A 27,413-nucleotide genomic window follows, 5' to 3' on the forward strand; every position below is an offset into this window, starting at 1 on the left:
TGCATGTCCTTTTAAACAAAATTTGTTTGATTTGAATTGGTCCTACGGGCATCTGCCTGCCAATAAGTTGGGTTGATGGTAATAAATTATAAACACACCACATGAAAATGTGAAATCATATGCTAGAACTGTAGTGAACATTACATTCATCCCTGTCACTTCCAAAGGAGAGAAACCATAACACTGATGCAGAGACAACGTGACATGCTCAAAGTGTGCCCTCCAGTGGATGTCGTGTTAACTGCGTGGCCTCTAGTGGATGTCGGGTTAACTGTAGTCACAGGTGCAGTTGTGGTAATTGTTCTTGCTTGCCCCACACATGTGCCCACATTTCCTACATTGTCCACAGCAGCCAGCTCTACAGTCTGTGAACAGCAGGAGGCGGTGTAGGTAACCATTGTAACATTCTCACCCCCTGCTCCAACAGCTGTATTGGTATTGAGGGTACCATTTCCTTTTTGGATGGTGATTCTTTCAATGCCAGTCCCATTGATGCCATCAGTAAGGTTAGCAATGAAGTCACAGTGGGAGGAGGCACAAAGTGATGAAGAGAATGGACATTTGGCTGATGTACTGACTACCTGGCACACTGGACGGTTAACATCTGTCACCTGGAGAAACAGAAATAAGAGTGGGAGAGGAATAAAGAAAAATAATAGGACCATGGCAATTCATTTAACAAAACTATGAATGGTATTTTAACATGAATAGCTGTTATACCAAACTTTGACACATTAGTTCACTTAACTGTAACCTCAAAATATCACTAACAGTGATATCAAATCAAATAAAAACATGAGAATCTGTTGTTCGACTTCATTTGTTTGCAGTCAACATACATTATATAGTATCTAATTTAACCATTATTTATTATAGCTGATTTGCCAATAATATATTTCTAGTAATGTTTGGCACAAAACTCTTATCAGGCTCTTAATTGTCACTAAACCACCTCTATCATTTTCTCTTACCTTGGCAGCAACAGAAAACCTGAGGACAGCATAATTGATGTCAGTGGCAGCTGCATTTTCCACTTCAGTCGTTAGGGTCACGTCTGTTCCTGACTCAGCACTGGCTGGTACCGTCAAGGTTACAGTACCATTAGCTTTGCCTCCACTGCCTGCTGCTACAGTGACAGTGCTGAGTGAAGCAAGAGCATAGCGACGGTCGTTGTTGGCTCACATGGTGAATGTCTAAGTTGCATTGTCATTAACAACTCCATTGACCGTTGTGGCGACTGTGAAAGGGATGGAGATGGTGGAGCCTGGTTCTATGTTTGTGTCATTGGCTTGGGTCTGGAAAAGTGGAAGCAAAGGATGGGGTAAGAAAAGCAGATAGTATGTAAAAAAAAATGTAAAAAAAACTATTTGTAAGGCACTGGGAGTCTAATAATGATGTTTTAAATATTATGTTAAGGGAAATGACTATTAAAAGTCTGACCCGAAAGAGGACATCCCTCCTACAGACTGAAGTCCCCATGGGCTCCCTCATGTGCTTCCACAAGGTTATAGATGAAGTCCACTGAACTTTGACCTGAAGTACACAAAACAAATTAGTTGGGCACCATTCACAATGGCAGACACAACTATAGATAAAGACCTTCAAAATATATGATCTTCTTCTTCTTCTGTTTGAACAATTAAATTATCACCCTCAATTCTACTGACCTATGACCTTAATAGAGTAGGAGTCATTTGAGTTAACACTGATTTTCCATGACCCTGTTTGATTGTCAGTGTTGAGGCATAAATAGCGTAGGTTTCCTGCTATGGTCTAGACCGTACTCTTTAATTTAAAATTAAAAAGACCCAACATTTCCACATGAGCAAGCACTTGCCGACAGTGGTAAGGAAAGGATGTTGTTTTCTGTCATAAGACCTCTAAAAATCCAATAAACCCAACATCAGAAGAAGTGTATTTGGATCCCATATTCATGATATTTTGAATACCAAGCCTCAAATGTAGGGTTTTGCTGTTTTAGAGAACAAAATGTGGAATAAGCTCAAACCACAGATGGCTAGTATAACTTCAGAGGCCAAACAGTTTTAGGTATGGAGGAAGAGAATAACAAAATCTGTGGTAAATAAATGGGAAAGGTCTGCAAGACAATCAAGCAAGTTAATGGTCCCAAACAGTAACAAAAAAAGAAAAGAAGATATAATCTGCTTAGTGTCAGGTGGAGGTGGAGAACACAGAAGGAAAAAATGTCTATAAATGGGATTTTACACTAACACTTGAATATTTTCCCCTGATAATGGGAGCATTTCCCAACAATGACCAAACCAGAACAGAATAACAATTAAGGAGAATCTGAGACATCTCAATAAAATGTAATGGGACATTAGTATATTTCCACATCTTGCCAAGTGCAGCTTTTGTTTGCAACTCCCTCCGTTCTATTCTCCCTTTAGGTGTGCCTTATGTGAAGGCCAGTGTAAAAAAGGAAAACTTTGTAGCAGCCAGGTGGACTCTTGGACAAATTTTGCACCCCCTACAGGTGAGGTTGATGGTTATGTTGATGCCATTTCTGGAGATAAGAAGCATGATCAGAACAAGTGGTGTTGGTCATGTTAATAATATGTAATTTTCTGTATATGAAGGACTTCTACAGCCACAGTAACTGGGTGGAGATGGGGAACACAGCCCCTTACAGCACCCTGATCAGACTTGACCAACCTTTTGAAAACCTGGCAGGTAGGATGCCACTGATTGGCTTCCAAAGTAACTCTTGTCCACAACAACTCTTGCGTGAACAGAATAGTTGAACAGATAGCACTTTCATTGACAAATATCCATCCACACACATTGTTTCACTCAACTTGCATACCTGCACTACATGTTCACATTTACCTACCTGTGTCAAACACATTACACATGACAAGAAGTCCATTAGTCATACATTTGAAATGTACTCGATCACGTATGTCTTTGTAAAACTAATGTTTCCCTACAAACCACATGTGTATTACAGTAAGTTTACTTTTATCTTAATTTGCTGAATGTGCAGCAGGCCCAAATACTCCAACCTGTAGAAGCTGTGTCGGAGGGAATTGTGATGACAATCTTCTCTCAGAACTGCAGCAAAAAGAATTACAGAATTCCAGACTGACTGGAATTCTGAGATATTCCTGGTCGGAAAGAGAACATATGAAATGCTATATTTAAGATGTCAGTAAGCCTTATATAAGCCACTGCTAATGAGATTTGCAGGAAATTAAAACAGGTCTTAATGTGAGAGACAATAACAACACCTGTGGAGCTGGTGAGATCAAAGGTGAGAGATGATGCTCCTGTGATGTAGGCTGTCATGTTCCTTAGTCAACAAGTCAACAGTAAACGTGAAGGTGTCATGCTTTCCAGGATTCATCACCACCTGAAAAACTGTCACCTGAAAGAGGAAGGGACAGGAACAGCACATTTATACACAGTATAAGGGTATAAGAGTACCGTCTTCAGTCAGGCATGAGTTTACAGTGCCACTTTCATTGATGGCTTTTTATAGAAAGACTTACCACAGTGCTAGCTGATGAATCCTCAATAACAGTGGTAGCCACAGAGAGATCTGACTTGGTGACTTCAATAGCCTGACGTCCAGAGGCTTGGGCTAGGTCATCGTATAACTGAGCATCTGACTGGCTAAGTGAACGTGGAGACAGACCTTGAATTCTTCTGCGGTGCCTTCGACTGGAGGTGGAATCCGTTAACATGAAATTCACCTAAATGTGTGAGGTCAGAGTTATAAATGTGACATAAAACATTTCTAAATAAATAAGACTACTTACCATCAAAGGAAAACCAATTTTGTGACTTACAGCATGTCTACATATTGTTTTATCATATTAAGGATATGATATTCCTATTGGATGCATTGACAGTTGAAGAGTAATTTGAGGGGTTATTGAATAATTAAAGACTATCTTTGGTATTTCATTTGGTTAATTTAGAGACTGATTTATTGTGAATTTAGTTCATTCATCTGTTAAGCTCTGTATAACTTCCGCCACCAGGTGGTGGTATAGAGTCAATAAGAGACAAGTTGTAAAAGCACAACCTACTTAACAGTAGGAATGGTGATGAAATCATCTCTCACTTACCATAGACCTGGTGCTCTCTATAAGGGCTGTGATGGTGCTTTTTAAATAAGTATCTTTGGCTGGAGCGTCAGTGAAGACAAAGATCTCGGAGGAGGGTGGAGCTCCAGTCAAGGCAAGCTGTCAGCCACATATAGAACAGGAAAAGCAGGGTTTTTGTATTAGACTAGCACCAGTGAGAGGCCCTTTTTGCTGCAGTTCTGAGAGAAGATTGTCATCACAATTCCCTCCGACACAGCTTCTACAGGTTGGAGTATTTGGGCCTGCTGCACATTCAGCAAATTAAGATAAAAGTAAACATACTGTAATACACATGTGGTTTGTAGGGAAACATTAGTTTTACAAAGACATACGTGATCGAGTACATTTCAAATGTATGACTAATGGACTTCTTGTCATGTGTAATGTGTTTGACACAGGTAGGTAAATGTGAACATGTAGTGCAGGTATGCAAGTTGAGTGAAACAATGTGTGTGGATGGATATTTGTCAATGAAAGTGCTATCTGTTCAACTATTCTGTTCACGCAAGAGTTGTTGTGGACAAGAGTTACTTTGGAAGCCAATCAGTGGCATCCTACCTGCCAGGTTTTCAAAAGGTTGGTCAAGTCTGATCAGGGTGCTGTAAGGGGCTGTGTTCCCCATCTCCACCCAGTTACTGTGGCTGTAGAAGTCCTTCATATACAGAAAATTACATATTATTAACATGACCAACACCACTTGTTCTGATCATGCTTCTTATCTCCAGAAATGGCATCAACATAACCATCAACCTCACCTGTAGGGGGTGCAAAATTTGTCCAAGAGTCCACCTGGCTGCTACAAAGTTTTCCTTTTTTACACTGGCCTTCACATAAGGCACACCTAAAGGGAGAATAGAACGGAGGGAGTTGCAAACAAAAGCTGCACTTGGCAAGATGTGGAAATATACTAATGTCCCATTACATTTTATTGAGATGTCTCAGATTCTCCTTAATTGTTATTCTGTTCTGGTTTGGTCATTGTTGGGAAATGCTCCCATTATCAGGGGAAAATATTCAAGTGTTAGTGTAAAATCCCATTTATAGACATTTTTTCCTTCTGTGTTCTCCACCTCCACCTGACACTAAGCAGATTATATCTTCTTTTCTTTTTTTGTTACTGTTTGGGACCATTAACTTGCTTGATTGTCTTGCAGACCTTTCCCATTTATTTACCACAGATTTTGTTATTCTCTTCCTCCATACCTAAAACTGTTTGGCCTCTGAAGTTATACTAGCCATCTGTGGTTTGAGCTTATTCCACATTTTGTTCTCTAAAACAGCAAAACCCTACATTTGAGGCTTGGTATTCAAAATATCATGAATATGGGATCCAAATACACTTCTTCTGATGTTGGGTTTATTGGATTTTAGAGGTCTTATGACAGAAAACAACATCCTTTCCTTACCACTGTCGGCAAGTGCTTGCTCATGTGGAAATGTTGGGTCTTTTTAATTTTAAATTAAAGAGTACGGTCTAGACCTGCTCTATGTGTAAAGTGCCTTGAGATGACTTTTGTTGTGATTTGGCACTATATAGATAAAGATTGATTGAACATATGAAGTGTACCTGTGATGAGATCTCGTCCTCCCTCGAAGGCCTCATCATCAAAATGGTGCTTGTCACTGAATATAAACTCTACATCCACCTTTGTGTTGCCAAGGTAAATTAGGATAATGGCACTTTTGAATTTGAAGCTGGAGGGGAGAGAAGTGGAAGTCCCTATAGAGGAGCAGGCCCTTTGCACCTTGCTAGTTGACAGGCTGTTATCAATCTGAAATCAAAGAAGTGACAAATAACAGACTTATTAAAACATAAACACTCTACTCTTGTGTCTCTGTGGTCTTTGTTCTAAAACTTCTACAAAAAGGTCAACCTTAAGAAGAGGGCAGATTGCCAAAAAAGCAAAAAGGTCTACCACTAATGCAGTACCTCCAGGAATGTTTATTATCAAATGTCATCAGAAATTCATAATTATCAGTAATTATACAATCTATTTATATCGATTGTAAAATTTGCCAGCATCAAGAAACTGACCCTAATTTACTCCTGTTGCATGTTTGATGCCATCACCCTGTGATGGGAAAATTAGTGTTAGTATAATAAAACAGAATTATCATGAGGAAAAACATCTGATTGAACTCTTGAAACGTGCAAGATATAATCTATGTATTTCTTTCTGTTGGTGTATTTTCAGCTCCAACTAACAACCAAACTGAAGTCCTGTCCCTTGGAGACAGCAAGGTCTCGGCAGACCTCAGCTGCCTTTTGAAGGATCGCCCTTTGTGTGATGTGACGGTGAGTGATGGAGTTCCGAGAAGCCAAGAGTGGTTGGAAGCTGTGAGCAAGGTCTGGAAGGGAGAGGACCACTGCCACCAGGAGCATGACTGTCTGTCTGGCAGTCATGATGGTGCAAGAGCAGGAGGACAAAGTACAAATCTGTGTGGATACTGTTTTAAATTCTCCTCCTTATCTTCACAAGTTCTTACTTTCTCTAAAGCTATTGCCCACACCACAAATCAGTTGAAGACAAGTAGGTGAATTAGTCAGTTTGGTCACACAGGGAGATTACTGGCAGTGGACCAGGTGTAACATGGCAACATGAGGCCTATGGAAACACCTGAGGAAGAAAGGGAAAGGGAAAATCAGCACAAAAAGCAGCTCGGGGCAAAATGAAAAGGAAGTTTAAAATGTTTACAAGAAAATACACCATTAAACTAATGAATAGCTTATAAATTAAATATTTAAGATGTTTTAAATTTTAGGATTTGCATACACAGTGAAATATATGACCATCTTTATTCTGAAATGTTTAACTTCCCATGAAAATGAAAGGCCAACATCTAATGTATTCAGATGCTTAAAGTAAATGTTAATTTAATATTGTTTGAAAAACATTTAAAAATTGATGACACTAATATTTTTTGGACAAGATTTTATTACAGTCTGCAAGGTAACTGAACAGGTATAGGCAGAATGTGTAGGGCAACAAGCAGGGCTCAGGGTCACTGAAGACAGAGTTGACAGCAGGTAAGACAATGCCAATAGTCAAAGCAGTCAAAAGCAAGCAGGGTTGAAACCAGAAAATCAGTCTGTGAATTAGTGCTGGAAGGTCTGGCATGAAGCAATTGAGAGTGAGACTGTGTGTGTGTGTTTGTGTGTGTGTGTGTGTGTGTGTGTGTGTGTGTGTGTGTGTGTGTGTGTGTGTGTGTGTGTGTGTGTGTGTGTGTGTGTGTGTGGGTGTGGTGTGGTTGGGTGTGGCTGATTAGCAGGAGTAGAGCAGGGCTGTGGTGAATGGAAATTTACCAGCAGCAGGAGAAGAGCAGAACAGACTATGACAGATTTACAAAGTGTTAAGATTACAGCTGCACTGCAATGCATATATTACATATATATACAAGATGCAAATTCATTTTACTCAGTCTTACCTTAATGTATTCTGTACTCTGCCAGCAATATCATTCAGATGTTGGCACAACTTCAGTATTTCAATGTTTACAACCAGGTAGATTGTATTATATGTAGTCTTAAATGTGAGGCTGGATTACTACCCCCAGGGGCCCCTGGGCACTGATGGTCATGGACACCATCTTGCTGCACAAACCACATCCACCCGATGTTACCCACCCTGGCCATTAAAATCCACCTTAATTATTTTGAGCTTCCAGTCAAGCTGAAGTGTCAAGTCACACACCTGTTGGTTAAAAGCTGAATAAATTGAGCTGAGCTAGGAGCAGGTCTGCCTACACTTCAATAAACCAAGTGCTGAAATACTGCTGCACTCACAAATCAATGTATGGTTCAAGACGATGGTAATATTAGTGTTCTGTTCTCTGAAAACCACCCAAGCAGACAGCACAACACCACAGATAGTAAACTAAATGTACAGAATAATGGCTTTTACCATTTGAGGTTCTTCTTTCTTGCCTTTACAGTCAGAGATCAGGTGCTCAAAGTCCAGCTCCTTCACAAACTCAAGGCATCAAAGAGAGCACAGAAAGCCTCTTTACTGCGAATACAACGTTATTCACTGTTTTTTAATTTTTTTAAATTGCAGCTGCTTGTTTCTCTTCCTTTTTCTCTTCCTTTTGGATTCTCCACTGGGCTTTTGGTTACAGTTGGCACTGTCATTTTCCGCTCAGTGATCAATTTTTCCCACACGCCAGTTGACACAAACTAACCACGTTGCATTGTGACATGCTGACCAATCTTAATAAATAGGTATGATTTATATAGCGCCTTTCACAAACCCAGCTGTCAAAATGGGAAATGAAACTGTCAATCATGAGACTTGACTTTCGACAATAATTACCAACATCAAGAGAGAAAAATATCATCATGTTTATGAAGGCCATTTACGACTGTTTCCTGGTGATACGAGTGTCTGATGAATTCGACGTGGCGCACTCGTACATTCCACCTCACAAAAAAAGTACGACAGATTTTAAAAAACAAAACAAAAGAACATGTTCTTGCATCTGGTCCATTGTCATTTATATGCACCAATTTTCACAAGGATGATCTAATTTTTCTATAAACACTTATACCGTAGTGGAAAAAACTTGCCATCATTTAATACATTATCTGCTGCTACATAAATATCAGCCATTTTTGTAATCTTAAAGTTAAACAGAAGATATACTATTTATATATAATTGTGTGTGTGCACATGTCTATCATATACTCATGTAAACCTATATACCAGTTATATGCATGTGAGGTAATCTCACTAATTGGAAGTCAGCATAAGGTCTGTCTACCTAACGCAGGCCTCTTAGATCAAAACATGACATTTGCAGTTGAATCTGCCACATGACCTTGACTAAGAGCTGATATCAGAAAAACTTGGAACAGGGGGTTCCAGTGTATCCAAATGATTTACCACCACTGATGTGCAGTTATAAAGGGACATGAAGTGAGTATGAAGGGATAGGGATACTATCATTGTATGGTCAAGACAAGAAAACACCTTAGAGCATAAAAGGAGGAGCAAAAGAAAGCTTCCTCTGTCTGTAATATTAGTCACGTTAAGGCATTTAGGGGGAGTCTAAGAAATTCAGCAGCTCATAATAAACAGGTTTTACGTTTCTGTGAAGCCCAGGGAATCACCTGCTGAAACTGTAGAGCTGATAACATCAAGTCGAGGATATGTGTACAATGCAAGTCAAGCACACCAAATATGGACATGCTTTTGTTGTGGGCTGAAAAAACAGATGCTATGATAAGAATGAGGTGCAAGGTCAGTATTACTGCCATTTGTTGTACAGCAACAAAAGATATGTTAATAAACATGAATTAATCATTCTAAAGCCTTGATCTATATTTATTCATGATAAGATATTAATATATTTGTCCCTCTGAATTATTGTAAAGGTATTTTACAGGGGCAACACTTCAACTACACTTTACAGTCTATACAGGCCACTGCGTCTAGTTGAGCTAGTTGAGCTATCATTATCATTTTTACGCCAGTCTGCTAAAAATTAACATGTTCTTTTCGATCTTGTTTTCCTACTCTTCTTAAAAGAATACACCGTTGGCACAGCAACAACAATTTGGGCTTAAGTATCTTGCCCAAGGACACATCAACATGTGGACTGGAGGAGCTGGGAATTGAACATCCAATCTTCTACCTCCTGAGCCACAGCTGGGTATATCCTTTTTAACTTTGGTGAGAACAAGGCTAGCTCGTTCCTTCTGCATGTTGATGGTTGTATGAAACCTCTAATGAATCTTCGGTTGCTAAAACAAACAGCGAATTCATAATAGAGTTCATGAAACTTATGATGAGCACACTGACACCCATGTTCTCACACAAACATGCAAAAATCAGGGTGTTTGGTGTTGGAACCCAGGTAGGACTGAAACCTCTAATGAATCTTCGGCTGCTAAAACAAACATTGAATTCAGAACCTTGGATGCCTATGCACTCTTAAGAATGTGATAACATAATCATGGCATCACACTAGCTTTCAAGAGTTCCCTGAATCAACAGTTAAGAGAAGACCATCAAAAATTCTTAAAATAACTGTTTCAGTACAGAAGCATGGATTAAAACCACACTGAAACTTTTTGTCATTACCAAGGTTGTCTAAAACTGTTCGCAATTACATAAAAACTACTCTCCCCAAAACAATACACACAAATGGACGTTTAGAGATTGGCCTGAAGTAAAAGAGAACAGAAGAGTAAAGATAGTTCAGATTTTTCTTTTTGATAAGAGGTTGCACTACAGCATGTTTAAAAGCAACTGGGACAAACCCTTCAGAGAGGTATTTATCAAAACAAGAATACTGGACACAAGAGTGTTAAAAACTTATTTTAGTAGACAAGAGGGAATATTGTCTAATATCTAATTTGTAGGTATTAAATTCAACTGGACATGCTGTACACAAGGGCTTAGTGACCTGAACTGTTCTTAGTCATAAAATAAGTTTACACAGAAAACTTGATTAGAAAGTTTTAAAAGGTGATGCATGAATTTCACAATAACCACACTCACACCAATTTTCTTACGCAAAAATATGCAGTGTGTGTGGGAGTTCTTCATTGGAACTCTGATCACTTGAAAGATCTTTCATGTCAGACGGAAGAGGAGGGAATAAGGGCCTACACCCACTGTCTCTTAAATACACACAGTCATACTCAGATACACTCAGATAGGTTTCAGAGAAACACATAGGACTACATATAATACAATCTACCTGTGCCAACATCTGAATAATATTGCAGGCAGAGTAGAGAATGCATTAAGGTAAGAGTGTGTACAATTAATTTGCATCTTTTATATATTTGTAATATTTGCATTGCACTGCAGCAATGATCTTACACGTATCACTTTGTAAATCTTGTCTCAAAATTATTATTGTCATCAATTTTTAAATATGTTCTTCAAATTAGATTAAATTAACATTTACTTTAAGCATATGAATACATTAGATGTTGACTTTATTTTCATGGGAATCATGTTAAACATTTCAGAAGATGGTCATATTTGACTTATCAATATTTCACTGTCAAACCCTAAAATTTAAAAATCTAATATTTAATGTATAAGCTACTCGTTAGTTTAATGGTGTAATTTCTTGTAAACATTTTAAGCTGCTTTTTGTGCTGATTTTCCCTTTCCCTTTCTTTCTCAGGTGTTTCCACAGGCCTCATGTTGCCATGTTACACCTGGTCCACTGCCAGTAATCTCCCTGTGTGACCAAACTGACTGATACATTACTTAATGCACCTACTTGTCTTCAACTGATTTGTGGTGTGGGCAATAGCTTTAGAGAAAGTAAGAACTGGTGAAGATAAGAGTTGAGAGCAGGCAGAAAGAGGAGAATTTAAAACAGTATCCACCCAGATTTGTACTTTGTCCTCCTGCTCTTGCACCATCATGACTGCCAGACAGACAGTCATGCTCCTGGTGGCAGTGGTCCTCTCCATTCCAGACCTTGCTCACAGCTTCCAACCACTCTTGGCTTCTCGGAACTCCATCACTCACCGTCACATCACACAAAGAGCGATCCTTCGAAAGACAGCTGAGGTCTGCCGAGACCTTGCTGTCTCCAAGGGACAGGACTTCAGCTTGGTTGTAAGTTGGAGCTGAAATCACACCAACAGAAAGAAATACATAGATGATATATCTTGCACGTTTCAAGAGTTCAATCAGATATTGTTCCTCATTATAATTTTGTTCTGTTATACTAACATCAATTTGCCCATCACGCGGTGATGGCATCAAACACGCAGGAGTTACAGGAGTAAATTAGACTCAGTTTCTTGATGCTGGCAAATTTTACAATCAATATAAATAGATTGTATAATTACTGATAATTGTGAATTTTAAACAAGGAACATTACCGCAGGTACTGAATTTCTGATGACATTTGATAATAAACATTCCTGGAGGTACTCCATTAGTGGTAGACCTTTTTGCTTGTTAGCAATCTGCCCTCCTCGAGAGTAGAGTAGAGTGTTTATGTTTTAATAAGTCTGTTATTTGTCACTTCTTTGACTTCAGATTGATAACAGCCTGTCAGCTAGTAAGGTGCAAAGGGCCTGCTCCTCTATAGGGACTTCCACTTCTCTCCTCTCCAGCTTCAAATTCGAAAGTTCCATTATCCTAATGTACCTTGGCAACGCAAAGGTGGACGTGCAGTTTATATTCAGTGACATACACCATTTTGTTGATGAGGCCTTCGAGGGAGGACGGGATCTCATCACAGCAGGTACACTTCATATGTTGTCTTCTGTCATAAGACCTCTAAAATCCAATAAACCCGACATCAGAACAGTTAGATCCCATATTTATGATATTTTGAATACAAAGCTTCAAATGTAGTGTTTTGTTGTTTTAGAGAACAATGCCTGGTCAGTTTCTCTGTTACAAATAACAAAATGTGGAATATGCTCAAACCACAGATGGCTAGTATAACTTCAGAGGCCAAACAGTTTTAGGTATGGAGGAAGAGAATAACAAATCCACACAAACCAGAACAGAATAACAATTAAGGAGAATCTGATACATCTCGATAAAATGTAATGGGACATTAGTATATTTTCACATCTTGCCTAGTGCAGCTTTTGTTTGCAACTCCCTCCGTTCTATTCTCCCTTTAGGTGTGTCTTATGTGAAGGCCAGTGTAAAAAAGGAAAACTTTGTAGCAGCCAGGTGGACTCTTGGACAAATTTTGCACCCCCTACAGGTGAGGTTGATGATTATTTTTGTCCTCAATCTATTTGAAGGATGATGCCATTTCTGGAGATAAGAAGCATGATCAGAACAAGTGATGTTGGTCATGTTAATAATATGTAATTTTCTGTATATGAAGGACTTCTACAGCCACAGTAACTGGGTGGAGATGGGGAACACAGCCCCTTACAGCACCCTGATCAGACCTGACCAACCTTTTGAAAACTTGGCAGGTAGGATGCCACTGATTGGCTTCTAAAGTAACTCTTGTCCACAACAACTCTTGCGTGAACAGAATAGCTGAACAGAATAGCTGAACAGAATATTGAGTGGTAAGTCACACAAGACAAACGGTCACCTTGTCTGTCACCTGTCACTTGACAAATACCATCCCACACACATTGTTTCACTCAGCTTCCATAGCTTAGTACCTGCACTACATGTTCACATTTACCAAACTGTGTCAAACATATTTCACATTACAAAAAGTCCATTAGTCATAAATTTGAAATGTAATCTATCATACATGCGTTTGTAAAACTAATGTTTTACTTTCAAACCACATGTATATTACAGTATGTTTACTTTTATCTTAATTTGCTGCAGGCCCAAATACTCCAACCTGTAGAAGCTGTGTCGGAGGGAATTGTGATGACAATCTTCTACCAGAGCTGCAGCAGCAAGGGCTTCTCACTACAGGCTACTTCAGTTTTTTCTCCTCAGCAAAACCTGCAGGTAACTTTAAGTGTATGTACATTTGTTTGCACAAATTGTAAGGGTTCCACAATTAGTCCTCAGCTAGCATATCTATGTTAGCAATATTTATCTTTACCTTCCACTCAAAAGGGAATCAAGTGGTACAATTGTCTTCATCAGATATATTAAAAATGTAATCAGAAGAGAGAAGGTGTTGGCCTATAGAATGGGACCTGCAATATTAAACCATCATTAAAATGTATATTGTCTCAGTCGAAATCTCTCCACACCTGGGTTAAGTTTAAATAAAGCATCTCAGTGTTGATATTGGTAAAATATTCCTACATGATCAGTTAATCCTGCTCTCCACTGATCAATGGTGACTTCTCTGTGATGATCATGAATATGCTTCAGGGTGGTGCAGAATCTGAGCTTGTTTATCTCTCTGCTCAAAGGTAAATGCAGCCATGGAGGTTTTTTTGACCGGACAAGCAGACAGGATCCAGTGGGTGGCATTAACAAGGATGATCTTTCATCTGATCATGCCTCTCTCCACCTCAAAGCAACTGATGTAGCTTTGGAGGCCTCTATGGAGCTACTGGAGGACATCAGAGTTGCTGTCGGAGAAAATAACTTCCTGCAGTATGGCTCAAATTTTACTTACTGGCAGTGGGACTCCGGATAAGAAAGGCCCGCTAATAGTACGCAGAAATACTAATGTTTTGTCTTGCTTTTGCTCCTGTAGACTGATGGGCCTCTCCCAGTCATCTGTGCTAGCTTTTGTCATTGATACCACGGGCAGTATGAGTGATGACATAACCGAGGCTAAGAGAGTTTCCTTCGACATCATTGACAGAAAAAGGGGAACCCCGCAAGAGCCGTCTGCCTACATATTGGTAGCTTTCAATGACCCAGGTGGGTAACTCACACAGAGATACAGTATTTGTAGTTCTTTACAGAGAAATGTGGACTGTTATTGTTCAAGTTTAATTTCCTCAAGCATATACCGCCTCTGTTTTTATTTATGTATCAGTTTCTGCTTTCAGATAAAGCATACTTAGTTCTGCTGCAGATATGAAAAAACACTGTTAAATGGCACATTTCTCATTGTTGACTTTGTGTGTATAATAAATGTCACAGTAGCCAAACGAAACATAATAATACATGTTTGGAATCAGTCATATTTCATTCTATATCCAGGTTTTGGACCTCTAATTAGGACAACCAATGCAGACGTCTTCAAAGACAGCATCAACAAGCTGTCTGCTAGTGGAGGAGGAGACATCCCAGAGCTGAGCCTGTCGGGACTGCAGGTGTTGATATAATGATACAATTATGATGAACTGCTTTGCAATACTCAAATGTTCAATTTGAACAAGCAACAACACAATATCATAATTTTGTCATGAAAGGATACCTCTTTAAGTTACTAACCAATAAAATTTAATGTTGCCCAGACATACTTACCACAACAAATGAATACACAATAAACCACAACCACTTCTCATTCATATTTAAAGTTAGTCAAGTACTGTATATCTTTATTTCATTTCATTTTTAGTCTAATAAAAAAAACCCTGCTTTTCCTGTTCTATATGCGGCTGACAGCTTGCCTTGACTGGAGCTCCACCCTCCTCCGAGATCTTTGTCTTCACTGACGCTCCAGCCAAAGATGCTTATTTAAAAAGCACCATCACAGCTCTTATAGAGAGCACCAGGTCTGTGGTAAGTGAGAGGTGATTTCATCATCATTCCTACTGTTAAGTAGGTTGGGCTTTTACAACTTGTCTCTTATTGACTGTACAACACCACCTGGTGGCGGAATTTATACAGAGCTTAACTGATGAATGAACTAAATGCACTGAAAAATTAAACCATTAAATGAACAATTATACATTAAATAAATCAGTCTCTAAATTAACAGTATGAAATACCAATGATAGTCTTTAATTATCCACTCACCCCCTACATTACTCTTGAACTGTCAATGTATCCCATATAAAGAAGGATATCATAAAATAGTATGCAGACATGCTGTAAGTCACAAAATTGCTTTTTCCTTTAATGGTAAAGAGTGTTATTCATTTATATATTTCTTATGTCACATTTGTAACTCTGACCTCACACATTTAGGTAAATTTCCTGTTGACAGACTCCACCTCAAGCCGAAGGCGCCGCAGAGGAATTCAAGGTCTGTCTCCACGTTCACTTAGCCAATCAGATGCTCAGTTATACCATGACCTAGCCCAAGCCTCAGGAGGTCAGGCCATTGAAGTCACCAAGTCAGATCTCTCTGTGGCTACCACTGTTATCGCGGATTCATTAGCTAGCGCTGTGGTAAGTCTTTGTCAATGAAAGTGGCACTGTAAACTCATGCCTGACTGAAGACGGTACTCAGTGTGTATAAATGTGCTGTTCCTGTCCCTTCCTCTTTCAGGTGACAGTTTTTCAGGTAGTGATGAATCCTGGAAAGCCTGACACTTTCACGTTTACTGTTGATGGTTCACTAAGGAACATAACAGCTTACATCACAGGAGCATCATCTCTCACCTTTGATCTCACCAGCTCCACAGGTGTTGTTATTGTCTCTCACATTAAGACCACCTGTTTTAATTTCCTACAAATCTCATTAGCAGCATCTGTTTTTGATAGTGATAATAATGTCTTAAATAAGGCTTACTGACATCTTAAATATAGCATTTCATATGTTCTCTTTCCCACCAGGAATATCTCAGAATTCCAGTCAGTCTGGTGGTCCTCTGGCATCTTTCACCACAGCAGGAAACCTACGCTCTTTACGCCTCAACACTGACAATCAAACAGGGTCATGGAAAATCAGTGTTAACTCAAATGACTCCTACTCTATTAAGGTCATAGGTCAGTAGAATTGAGGGTGATAATTTAATTGTTCAAACAGAAGATCATATATTTTGAAGGTCTTTATCTATAGTCGTGTCTGCCATTGTGAATGGTGCCCAACTAATTTGTTTTGTGTACTTCAGGTCAAAGTTCAGTGGACTTCATCTATAACCTTGTGGAAGCACATGAGGGAGCCCATGGGGACTTTAGTCTGAAGGAGGGACGTCCTCTTTCGGGTCAGACTTTTAAGCTCATAGTCATTTCCCTTAACATAATATTTAAAACATCATTATTAGACTCCCAGTGCCTTACAAATCTTTTTTTTTTTTTTTACATTTTGTGAAACCATCAACCTTTCTATTGTCAGAGCCCCTCAATCTTTGTGTGTACATGTCTAAATGATAGTCACTAACTTTATCCTCATCTCTCTTCAAAACTTTCAGGAGGAAATGTCAGCCTCCTGGTGTCTGTAACAGAAAGTGACACCTTAAAGGTCTCAGAAGTGACTCTGTTTGACAGCTCAGGGCCAACACAGGTCAATGGATCATTGCAGGCATGTCTCATGTTTGATAAACTAAGAGAACTTCACTGAATACTTACAACTACATTATATACTTCTTACCATTTTCCAAACAAAAACTGAAAAATGTTTTAATGTTTTATCTTGGAGGAAGTCATTGGTTGCAGTTGATCTCACTACATTTCCCAACAGCCAATTGACTTTAAATCATTTTGGCTGTCTCAAGCAGGTTTTTTGTATTCGAAGTAAATTTTTGTACTGTGTTGAAATTAACTATTTATGACATGTTATGGGCAAAGTTTAATTCACATAGCAAGTATGCAACATAAGCATGTTCCTCATCACTAATAATTGGCTTGTTGTAGACTTTTACAATATTGACAAAGCAATGAGATTGCAGGCCTAGAAATGTAGCAAGTAGTTAAAATTCTTTCTATTGTGATCATCTCATGTTACTGTCTGTGACATTTGTCTTTCTCTCTCTGTTCATCCACAGGAGTTAGGAGATGGTAACTTTCTTATACATTTCAATGGCGTCCCAGCAGGTGAGTTTGTTGTTCGCCTAAAAGGTGAGGACAATAGCTCCACCCCCAGGTCAATACCAACCAGCTTCCAGAGGCAGGCTTCCACACAGATCAAGACCTCAAGCATCTCTGTTACTGTGAGCTCAATATCCTTCAGTTTTTTTGTCTCAAATAAACTCCTCATATTGTACCAATATGGTCATTATTTGAAAAACCACATTTGCTCTACTTCTTTCTACTGCTCAAAACAACATCTATCAACATAACACCATGTAAAATACAAAAAGCTTTTCTTACCCTCATCCTTTGCTTCCACTTTTCCAGACCCAAGCCAACGATACAAACATAGAACCAGGCTCCACCATCTCCATCCCTTTCACAGTCGCCACAACGGTCAATGGAGTTGTTAATGACAATGCTACTGAGACATTCACCATGCGAGCCAACAACGACCGTCGCTATGCTCTTGCTTCACCCAGCACTGTCACTGTAGCAGCAGGCAGTGGAGGCAAAGCTAATGGTACTGTAACCTTGACGGTACCAGCCAGTGCTGAGTCAGGAACAGACGTGACCCTAACGATTGAAGTGGAAAATGCAGCTGCCACTGACATCAATTACGCTGTCCTCAGGTTTTCTGTTGCTGCCAAGGTAAGAGAAAATGATAGAGGTGGTTTAGTGAGGTTTAGTCAATTAAGAGCCTGATAAGAGTTTTTGTGCCAAACATCACTAGAAATATTATTATTATATTATTGGCAAATCAGCTATAATAAATAATGGTTAAATTAGATACAATATAATGTATCACTGCAAACAAATGAGGCCAAACAACAGATTCTCATGTTTTTATTTGATTTGATATCACTGTTAGTGATATGTCATAGTTTGTTAAATAAATTACCATGGTCTTATTATTGTTCTTTATCCCTCTCCCAATCCTGTTTCTGTTTCTCCAGGTGACAGATGTTAACCGTCCAGGATGCCAGGTAGTCAGTACATCAGCCAACTGTCCATTCTCTTCATCACTTTGTGCTTCCTCCCACTGGGACTTCATTGCTAACCTTACTGATGGCATCAATGGGACTGGCATTGAAAGAATCACCATCCAAAAAGGAAATGGTACTCTCAATACCAGCACAGCTGTTGGAGCTGGGGGTGAGAATGTTACAATGGTTACCTACACCGCCTCCTGCTGTTCACAGACTGTAGAGCTGGCTGCTGTGGACAATGTAGGAAATGTGGGCACATGTGTGGGGCAAGCAAGAACACTTACCATAACTGCACCTGTGACTAACCCGGCATCCACTGGAGGCCACGCAGTTAACCCGACATCCACTGGAGGGCACACTTTGAGCATATCACGTTGTCTCTGCATCAGTGTTGTAGTTTCTCTCCTTTGGAAGTGACAGGGATGAATGTACGTAATGTTCACTACAATTCTAGCATATGATTTCACATTTTCATGTGGTGTGTTTATAATTTATTACCATTATTTGAAGGAAATAGACCATCTACTACGTCTCTGTCATTAGTTAATATTAATCTCTTGGTGTAACTTTTGTATTTTATTTTGCTGCCTTGCTTTTCAATGTATAAAAAGACTGTATGCTTCAGGGTCAGTAGTACTTTTACATACTTTTTAATATTTCTGGCAATAAGTAGATTTGTACCACATTGTAGCTATCATAGCTAAGGGCTAAAGCCAGTGTAGCTGAAATTTGTCAAATTACTGCAACATCCTCATGAAATTTCAGACTATATTCACTGGAAGTCAGTGGGTAAATCTAAAATCTAAATACTCCAACCTCTCTATCACTTATAATAATGTTAGTTTGAGGGTTTCTTCTGATGTATATCTTTGTGAAAAATCAAAGTCCTGTGCTTTTTGTGTCTTTCCTTGATTGACAACTTTTGTGGTTGTTATTTGACTGTAGTGATGGTAGTGTGCAATAAATTAAACTAAATTATTGAAAACTTCCCTACAGAAAAATCTTAACATTAGTCTTATGGGGAGGACACTTTCGGAGACTCTTTTACACTATTTAATAAGGATGTCAGAAATATATTGTGTTCATGTGTTCATTGTAGGGGATTGAGTTGAGTGTGTGTGAGTTCCTGAGGAACAGGGGGAAAAAATCACTTTGTAGATATATATCGAAAGTTGTGATTATTACATTCCATTTTCAGTATCTTCATGTGTTTTTAACGCACTTATTGCTGTAGTCTGTTAGGCATACACGCTGGTTTATGTGACTCCTGTTGCCATGCAGGCATCTAATGTGCTAGTCAAAAATGCTTTTGTCTGTAAAAAACTTTAATTTGATAGCCTAGTTGTTTTTAAACAAACAAAAATGGAGTTTCAATGTTAATGCATTCAGGTCATTCAGTTGTGTGATTTATCCTGGTTTTGCTTATTGTTAGGCATAACCTAGGATTACTGGTTGTTTTAAAATAAACATACATTGTCATCTAGAAAACCGATCCTGGTGCGTCGAGCTCTTGTTTTTTAACAGACATTTTGATTATGGATATATTGCTAATAATATACAATTTAAATTGGTTGCACTATGTAAATAACATTTTAGTTTGTATGCACGCATTCACACAGATATTGAGATAAGCTATGAGCAGGATTTGTGACATCACAACAAGTTTAGAAGCCAATCCTGGTCCAGTATTGTGGAAACTTTAAGCCTGCAGTGCACGAACACTGAATAGACTTTAAAATTTAGTAGAAGACATCTTCTGTCCAGCAGTTAAACCTCTGAAATTAAATATATTACCAATTTATACCTCCTTAAAACTTAAGAAGATAGAGGGATTTGTCTCCATTTTAAAACCAGTTCTGAAGCAAACAGGTAGCCAGTGTAGAGACTTTAAAATTGGTGTAATGTGAGCTCTCTTTCTGGTCTTCTTCAGCACACGGGTGGCTGAGTTCTGAATGAACTGTAACTGAGCTGGATAGTTTTTTGGGAGAGCAGAAAGCAGAGCATAACAGTAGTCCATTCTGCAGGTAATAAAAGGGTGCATTAGATGACTCCTAAGTTTTTCACCTGTTGACGTGGGTTCAGTATCAGTGTCTGCTGTTTCATTTCATTGAGATTCTTTCTCTGGACTTCAGTGCCAATGACCTAAATTTCAGATTTGTCCTGTTGGGCTGTAGAACATTCTCAGCCATCCATCATTTTATATCTAAGATACTCTAAGATTCTCCTAGACTATAAAATAGTGATGGTGAATGTTTTGACCAAGCATTTATTAATTCCATGAATTTATGAATGTGAATCAGAAAATGAACAGTATGTAAGAGTTAAACACAAACTCCTACAGTAACACAGCAGCAGAGTCTCTCTTGAAAAACAAACACATGCATACTTATGAAAAATAAAAGACTGACTTTGTTTTTATCACCTCTTTACTCAACAAACTTTCACAACCAATGGTTTTGAAAGAACATCATTTTAACTTGTTGTTTACTTTTAGTTCAGTGTTGAAGGATCTTTGGTGTTATTTTTGCATTCGTTATCAAAGACAGCTGTTTAATTCTCATACAGCAGTTCAGTGACCTGTTTTACGTGGATATAAAGACGGGAACTGAACGAGTGGTGTCAGACTGCATCTTGCTGTCTAAAGAGGTGATATTTCACAATGAGGCGTGCTGCAGCTTTTCTGGTGTTCCTGCTCTGTCTGTACTGGACGAGGGCTCAGGGTGAGAGTGGAGGGGTGACAGGGAATGACATCACTCAGATTCAGTCTAAGATCCTGGGTGTCAAATCAACCAATGATCAGACCAACATCACCCCTGACATCTGGGCTGAGCTGAAGGAGCTGAGAGACATGGCCATCGAACACAGTGTGGAGCTGAGGAACAGCAAGAGCAAGATGGAGAAGCTGGAGCAGGAGAATACAGGTTCATTCACACAGTGATCAACACATTCATGCAATGTTCACATAGACATTACTTTTAGGAGTAATTTACTGCTTTTATTCCAGCCATACAGGCCAGACTGACAGCCAGTGAATACAAGAATGCAGATAGATATTTATATTTTATACAACAATATAAAATTAATTTATGTTTTTGGATATTTTTCTTGTCAAACTCAAGAATTAAATGACAACTTATTTAAGATGTTTATTGATATTCATATCTAAGATTCAAAATAAAGCTTTAACTGAAAAACTTTAAATATATTCGCAGTTTTGGAAAATGTGGTCAAAGAGCTCCAGAGAGAGAACACAGGTAAGCTACGACAATCAATAACATGTAAAAACGTTTCTTTTTTATTAATCTGATAATGAATTGTACCTTCTAAAGATAAGAGAAGATCAGAACAAAGGTCAGCCTCCATAGTGATCATGTTGACAACTTGAAACCTGCATAAACATACTTCACAATAATATGTTGACAGGTAAACTGATTATATCATTATTAAGAACAGCAGTAAACTGTTCTTTTAAGATTTCACCCAAGTTCTAGTTATGTAGATTATCTCTTTTAAAAATAAAAATGTTGACTGTGTTGGAGGCCAGAATGAACGCCAGTGAAAATGAGATGGTGAAGCTCAAGATAGAGAGTGCAGGTATTATATAACTGATTATATCATTATTAAGAACAGCAGTAAGCTGCAGAGTACACAGCTGCTAGTTTATTAGCTACACAGTTATGTATTATCTCCTTTAAAATAAAAATGTTGAATGTGTTCACAGATATGATGGCCAGATTGAAAATCAGTGAACATGTGATGGAGGAGCTCAAGAGGGAGAACACAGGTAAACTGCAACAATTAATAAAATGTAAAAAAAAAAAAAAAAAACACTGCCTGCTGAACAATTATTCATCTGATTATGAATTTTGCCTTCTATTGCAGATCTTCTAGACAGAGTAACATCATTTGAAGATAAGAACAAATGTCAGTCTCCATAGTGATCATGTTGAACTTGAAACCTGCTGATCATAAACATACTTCACAATAATATGAATGTTAAATGTGTTGACAGTGTTGGAGGCCAGAATGAACTGTTTAAAATCCTGTTATTTTACATTTGAAGGCAGTTTTAAGCCCATGATGTAAAGCATTTCTTACCAGAGTGTCTTAACTGGGAATCAATCACGGCTCTGCTGTGACTCCCACACTCCAAAATGGTCCTTTGGTGGAGCTGAGGCTCGCTTGGCTGCACCTGGGTGTTTAGCGTGGAGGTGCTAACTCAAACTCGACGTACTCCGGTGGTAGTTAAACTCCGTTTGACACAGGTTGCATTTTACTTTTGACTTGTCAACTGAACCTTCTCAAAAGTCCAGTAGCTCTCTTACTTTCCATCACCGCGGTAGGTTTACTGCAGGAGGCCACTTCAAAGCATAGCGCTACAGCTAGAGGAGCCATCTATGGGTGAGTAGAAGGGACAAAAAGGCTTACAAAATTAAAATGCGATTAAAAAAAAACACGTTATGGATTGCATTAATCTAATCGCGATTAACATGTTAACGCTGACATCCCTATTAATTATATATTTGATTATTAATTTTGCCTTCTAAAGAGAAAAACAAAGGTCAGTCTCCATAGTGATCATGTTAACAACTTGAAACCTGCTAACCATAAACATACTTCACAATAATATGAATGTTAAATGTGTTGACAGTGTTGGAGGCCAGAATGAACGCCAGTGAAAACGAGGTGGAGGAGCTCAAGATAGAGAGTGCAGGTAAACTGATTATATCATTATTATGAACAACGGTAAACTGCAGAGTACACAGCTGCTAGTTTATTAACTACACAGTTATGTAGATTATCTCCTTTAAAATAAAAATGTTGAATGTGTTCACAGATATGATGGCCAGATTGAAAATCACTGAACATGTGATGGAGGAGCTCAAGATGGAGAACACAGGTAAACTGCAACAATCAATAAAATGTAAAAAAAAAAAAAAAAAAAACACTGCCTGCTGAACAATTATTCATCTGATTATGAATTTTGCCTTCTATTGCAGATCTTCTAGACAGAGTAACATCATTTGAAGATAAGAACAAATGTCAGTCTCCATAGTGATCATGTTGAACTTGAAACCTGCTGATCATAAACATACTTCACAATAATATGAATGTTAAATGTGTTGACAGTGTTGGAGGCCAGAATGAACTGTTTAAAATCCTGTTATTTTACATTTGAAGGCAGTTTTAAGCCCATGATGTAAAGCATTTCTTACCAGAGTGTCTTAACTGGGAATCAATCACGGCTCTGCTGTGACTCCCACACTCCAAAATGGTCCTTTGGTGGAGCTGAGGCTCGCTTGGCTGCACCTGGGTGTTTAGCGTGGAGGTGCTAACTCAAACTCGACGTACTCCGGTGGTAGTTAAACTCCGTTTGACACAGGTTGCATTTTACTTTTGACTTGTCAACTGAACCTTCTCAAAAGTCCAGTAGCTCTCTTACTTTCCATCACCGCGGTAGGTTTACTGCAGGAGGCCACTTCAAAGCATAGCGCTACAGCTAGAGGAGCCATCTATGGGTGAGTAGAAGGGACAAAAAGGCTTACAAAATTAAAATGCGATTAAAAAAAAACACGTTATGGATTGCATTAATCTAATCGCGATTAACATGTTAACGCTGACATCCCTATTAATTATATATTTGATTATTAATTTTGCCTTCTAAAGAGAAAAACAAAGGTCAGTCTCCATAGTGATCATGTTAACAACTTGAAACCTGCTAACCATAAACATACTTCACAATAATATGAATGTTAAATGTGTTGACAGTGTTGGAGGCCAGAATGAACGCCAGTGAAAACGAGGTGGAGGAGCTCAAGATAGAGAGTGCAGGTAAACTGATTATATCATTATTATGAACAACGGTAAACTGCAGAGTACACAGCTGCTAGTTTATTAACTACACAGTTATGTAGATTATCTCCTTTAAAATAAAAATGTTGAATGTGTTCACAGATATGATGGCCAGATTGAAAATCACTGAACATGTGATGGAGGAGCTCAAGATGGAGAACACAGGTAAACTGCAACAATCAATAAAATGTAAAAAAAAAAAAAAAAAAAACACTGCCTGCTGAACAATTATTCATCTGATTATGAATTTTGCCTTCTATTGCAGATCTTCTAGACAGAGTAACATCATTTGAAGATAAGAACAAAGGTCAGTCTCCATAGTGATCATGTTGAACTTGAAACCTGCTGACCATAAACTTCACAATAATATTAATGTTAAATGTGTTGACAGTGTTGGAAGCCAGAATGACTGCCAGTGAAAACGAGGCGCAGGAGCTCAAGATACAGAGTGCAGGTAAACTGATTATATCATTATCAAGAACAACAGTAAGCTGCAAAGTACACAGCTGCTAGTTTATTAACTACACAGTTATGTAGATTATCTCCTATGAAATAAAAATGTTGAATGTGTTCACAGATATGATGGCCAGATTGAAAATCAGTGAAAACGAGGTGGAGGAGCTCAAGAGATACAATGCAGGTAAACTGATTATATCATTATTAAAGAGTAACTTCATCCAGTAATCAGCCTGCTTGTACTGCCGTCTCACACAAGCTCCATGCTCCGTTCAAACAGTCATAATGCAACAGGATCAGAGTAACATCAGTTTCTATGAAGCCACAATACATACAATACTCTATGTGAATCTTCTCACATCCACACAGACCAACCAAAGGTGGCGTTCTCACTTGGTCTCAGTGACAGCGGACTAATTGGACCCTTCAATACTGACATCACACTTAAGTTCAGTAAAGTCTTCACCAACCTTGGTCAGGCCTACAGTCCAACTACAGGTACTCACCTCTTTCTGCTACACACACAAATGAACTATTATAATGTAATGAACTCATTTTAATTTGTTTGTTAGATGGTTTAATATGTATTCATTGTTACAGCTTTCACTCCATCTTTTCTAATGACTTTTTTTCTCCACTATGGCTCCAGCTATACACTTTTTGAGGAGGAGACATTTCTCTTTGAATTGGCCCTTTTATGATTTCACCCATTTGACCTTTTACAGTACATCATAACACTTTTAATGGAGTTTCTCTGTGTCCTCTCAGAGGGTTTGAGCCAGGCCGTTGGTTCTTTGCCAGCATTGAGTCATGTGTGTGATTTTGTGTTATGTAATTACATTTCATTTGGTGACTGATCAGTTTCTCATGATGAAGTGAGTTTGTCGTTTATGCAGTTTTGTGAAACCTTTTCAAAACCTTTGCACAGACATTTACAGAGTTTACAAAAGACAAGATAATGATTTTTTCTGCAAAGGCTTTGAGAGGCTTTTGCTCTGTTTTAAGGTGCTCACTTATATCTCTCTGTTATATCACTTTCTATAAACCTTATGGGATGCAAACTGACTCACTGAATGTGTCACTGAGAGCTCTCAAACTTGTACAGACTATACAGTCTCTGAGTAATGTGATGTTAACAAAGCAAGAGCACTGAACAACTATTCCTTCAGATTAGACAAACCCACTTAGAGCAGCCTGACCAAAGTATTGAGAAGCAACAGCGTACTGAACTTAGAGAAGAGGAAGTTCAACAGCAGGAAAAAGCTTCACTGATTTTCTCCTCTGTTGCAGGTCTCTTCACAGCCCCAGTCAGAGGAGCCTACTACTTCTCATTCACTACACTGGATATCCGGAGTAACGTATGGAGGGATGTTCTTCTCTATCACAATGACAAGAGAGTGTTGGACAGTCATAATTACAGTACAAATATCTCAGAAAGTGTTTCTAATTCACTGGTTCTTCAGCTGGAAAAGGGGGATGTGGTCTACTTGGTTTTACCTACTGGCAAAAGTGTATACGATGATAGTAGTGATTATACTACCTTTAATGGATTTCTGCTTTTTCCACTGTGAGACTCAAACATGAGAATTGATTTACCCCCAAATGTTTGTCATAGTGTATGAACAAGTCATACAGTATTCATGTGTATATGAAAGGATGCACATTGTAGCTGTGTTGACTTTGCTCTGCAACAAACTACATATGAAATAAAAGAATGAATGAGGTTAAAGTGCTTGTCTCTGACTTTAATTTGGGGATATTTAAACCTGAGTCTGGGAAAACCAACACATACACACAAAAAGATCACACACTGAAATCCCATTTATCAACTCATTAGTTCAAATGATGATCTGATGATGATTCAGCATTAAAGGACGGGTTCACAATGTTTCATGTCTGTTTTAAAACAGCAGTCAGGTGCTTATATGAAGACTGAAAGAGGTTTCCTTCACTGAAATCATTCCTCCTTTTCATGCTGGCTAATAAAATATCTTCTTCAAATGTGCTTTTGATGAAAGTGATGAAGGACCAAAATCAAGTGATATCTGACACATTTACAGTCTTTTCTCGGACAGTGTTTAGCTGTTGAGCTCATTGGAAATATAACAACATGAGGAGTGACTTTGTCAGTAAAAAGATATCTACTTCACTTGAATACTTTGGATGGCTGAATGTTATGTTATGTTATGTTATGTTCATGTTTATTTCAGATGTAAATGAACAATTTCAATTCCAAAAGGAAAAAAGAAAATCAACCAAGAATGAAACAAATAAAAGAAGCAAACAATGACATTCTTCTGGCAGTAACTGTGCCTGAAAAAAGAAGCACTTATACTTACACTTATTTAATTCCTACCTCTAATTCAGTACCTGTGTTCCTGTGAAGTATATCGAAATATATTATCATTAATATTATCATCACTATCATTACCGTCTATATCACCATTATTATTTTGACTATTATTATCTAGTCTTAGTATTATATCTTTATCATCATTATTACCACTATTATCATCATTATTATTTTTACCATCATCATCATCATCATCATCATCACCACATTGCCACCATTGTCACTATCATAAATATTATCACCATCACATTAACTCATAGTAATACAAATAGTAGTACACAAAGGTCCTGATTTACTAAAGGTTTGCATGTACAAAAGTAGCATATTTTTGGTTTTACTATCAACATTGACGTTGTCACTAATAATCTCC

At 38.3% G+C, this 27,413-nt stretch overlaps 2 protein-coding genes and 1 pseudogene across 2 annotated transcripts; 2 read left to right on the top strand and 1 right to left on the bottom strand.

Moving 5' to 3' along the window:
• Positions 1-155: 155 nt before the first annotated feature.
• Positions 156-6,516, bottom strand: LOC128366780 (von Willebrand factor A domain-containing protein 7-like; annotated as a pseudogene).
• Positions 6,517-11,497: 4,981 nt separating this feature from the next.
• Positions 11,498-18,798, top strand: LOC128366791 (von Willebrand factor A domain-containing protein 7-like). The gene is made up of 17 exons (XM_053327557.1): positions 11,498-11,695; positions 12,125-12,332; positions 12,724-12,809; positions 12,936-13,029; positions 13,403-13,531; positions 13,948-14,134; positions 14,238-14,407; positions 14,693-14,805; positions 15,101-15,217; positions 15,626-15,829; positions 15,930-16,065; positions 16,217-16,369; positions 16,495-16,587; positions 16,795-16,904; positions 17,368-17,532; positions 17,720-18,043; positions 18,349-18,798. The coding sequence occupies exons 1-17, from the start codon at positions 11,498-11,500 to the stop codon at positions 18,796-18,798; spliced, it is 2,937 nt and encodes a 978-aa protein (XP_053183532.1).
• Positions 18,799-18,803: 5 nt separating this feature from the next.
• Positions 18,804-26,910, top strand: LOC128366801 (fibrinogen- and Ig-binding protein-like). Its single transcript, XM_053327569.1, has 14 exons — positions 18,804-18,809; positions 21,101-21,302; positions 21,386-21,423; positions 21,590-21,635; positions 22,264-22,305; positions 23,033-23,095; positions 23,382-23,423; positions 24,151-24,213; positions 24,500-24,541; positions 24,626-24,688; positions 24,812-24,874; positions 25,060-25,188; positions 25,981-26,089; positions 26,901-26,910. The coding sequence occupies exons 1-14, from the start codon at positions 18,804-18,806 to the stop codon at positions 26,908-26,910; spliced, it is 918 nt and encodes a 305-aa protein (XP_053183544.1).
• The last annotated feature ends 503 nt before the right edge of the window (positions 26,911-27,413 follow it).

Source organism: Scomber japonicus, chromosome 2 (genome assembly GCF_027409825.1).
Source record: "Scomber japonicus isolate fScoJap1 chromosome 2, fScoJap1.pri, whole genome shotgun sequence".
NCBI lineage: Eukaryota > Metazoa > Chordata > Actinopteri > Scombriformes > Scombridae > Scomber > Scomber japonicus.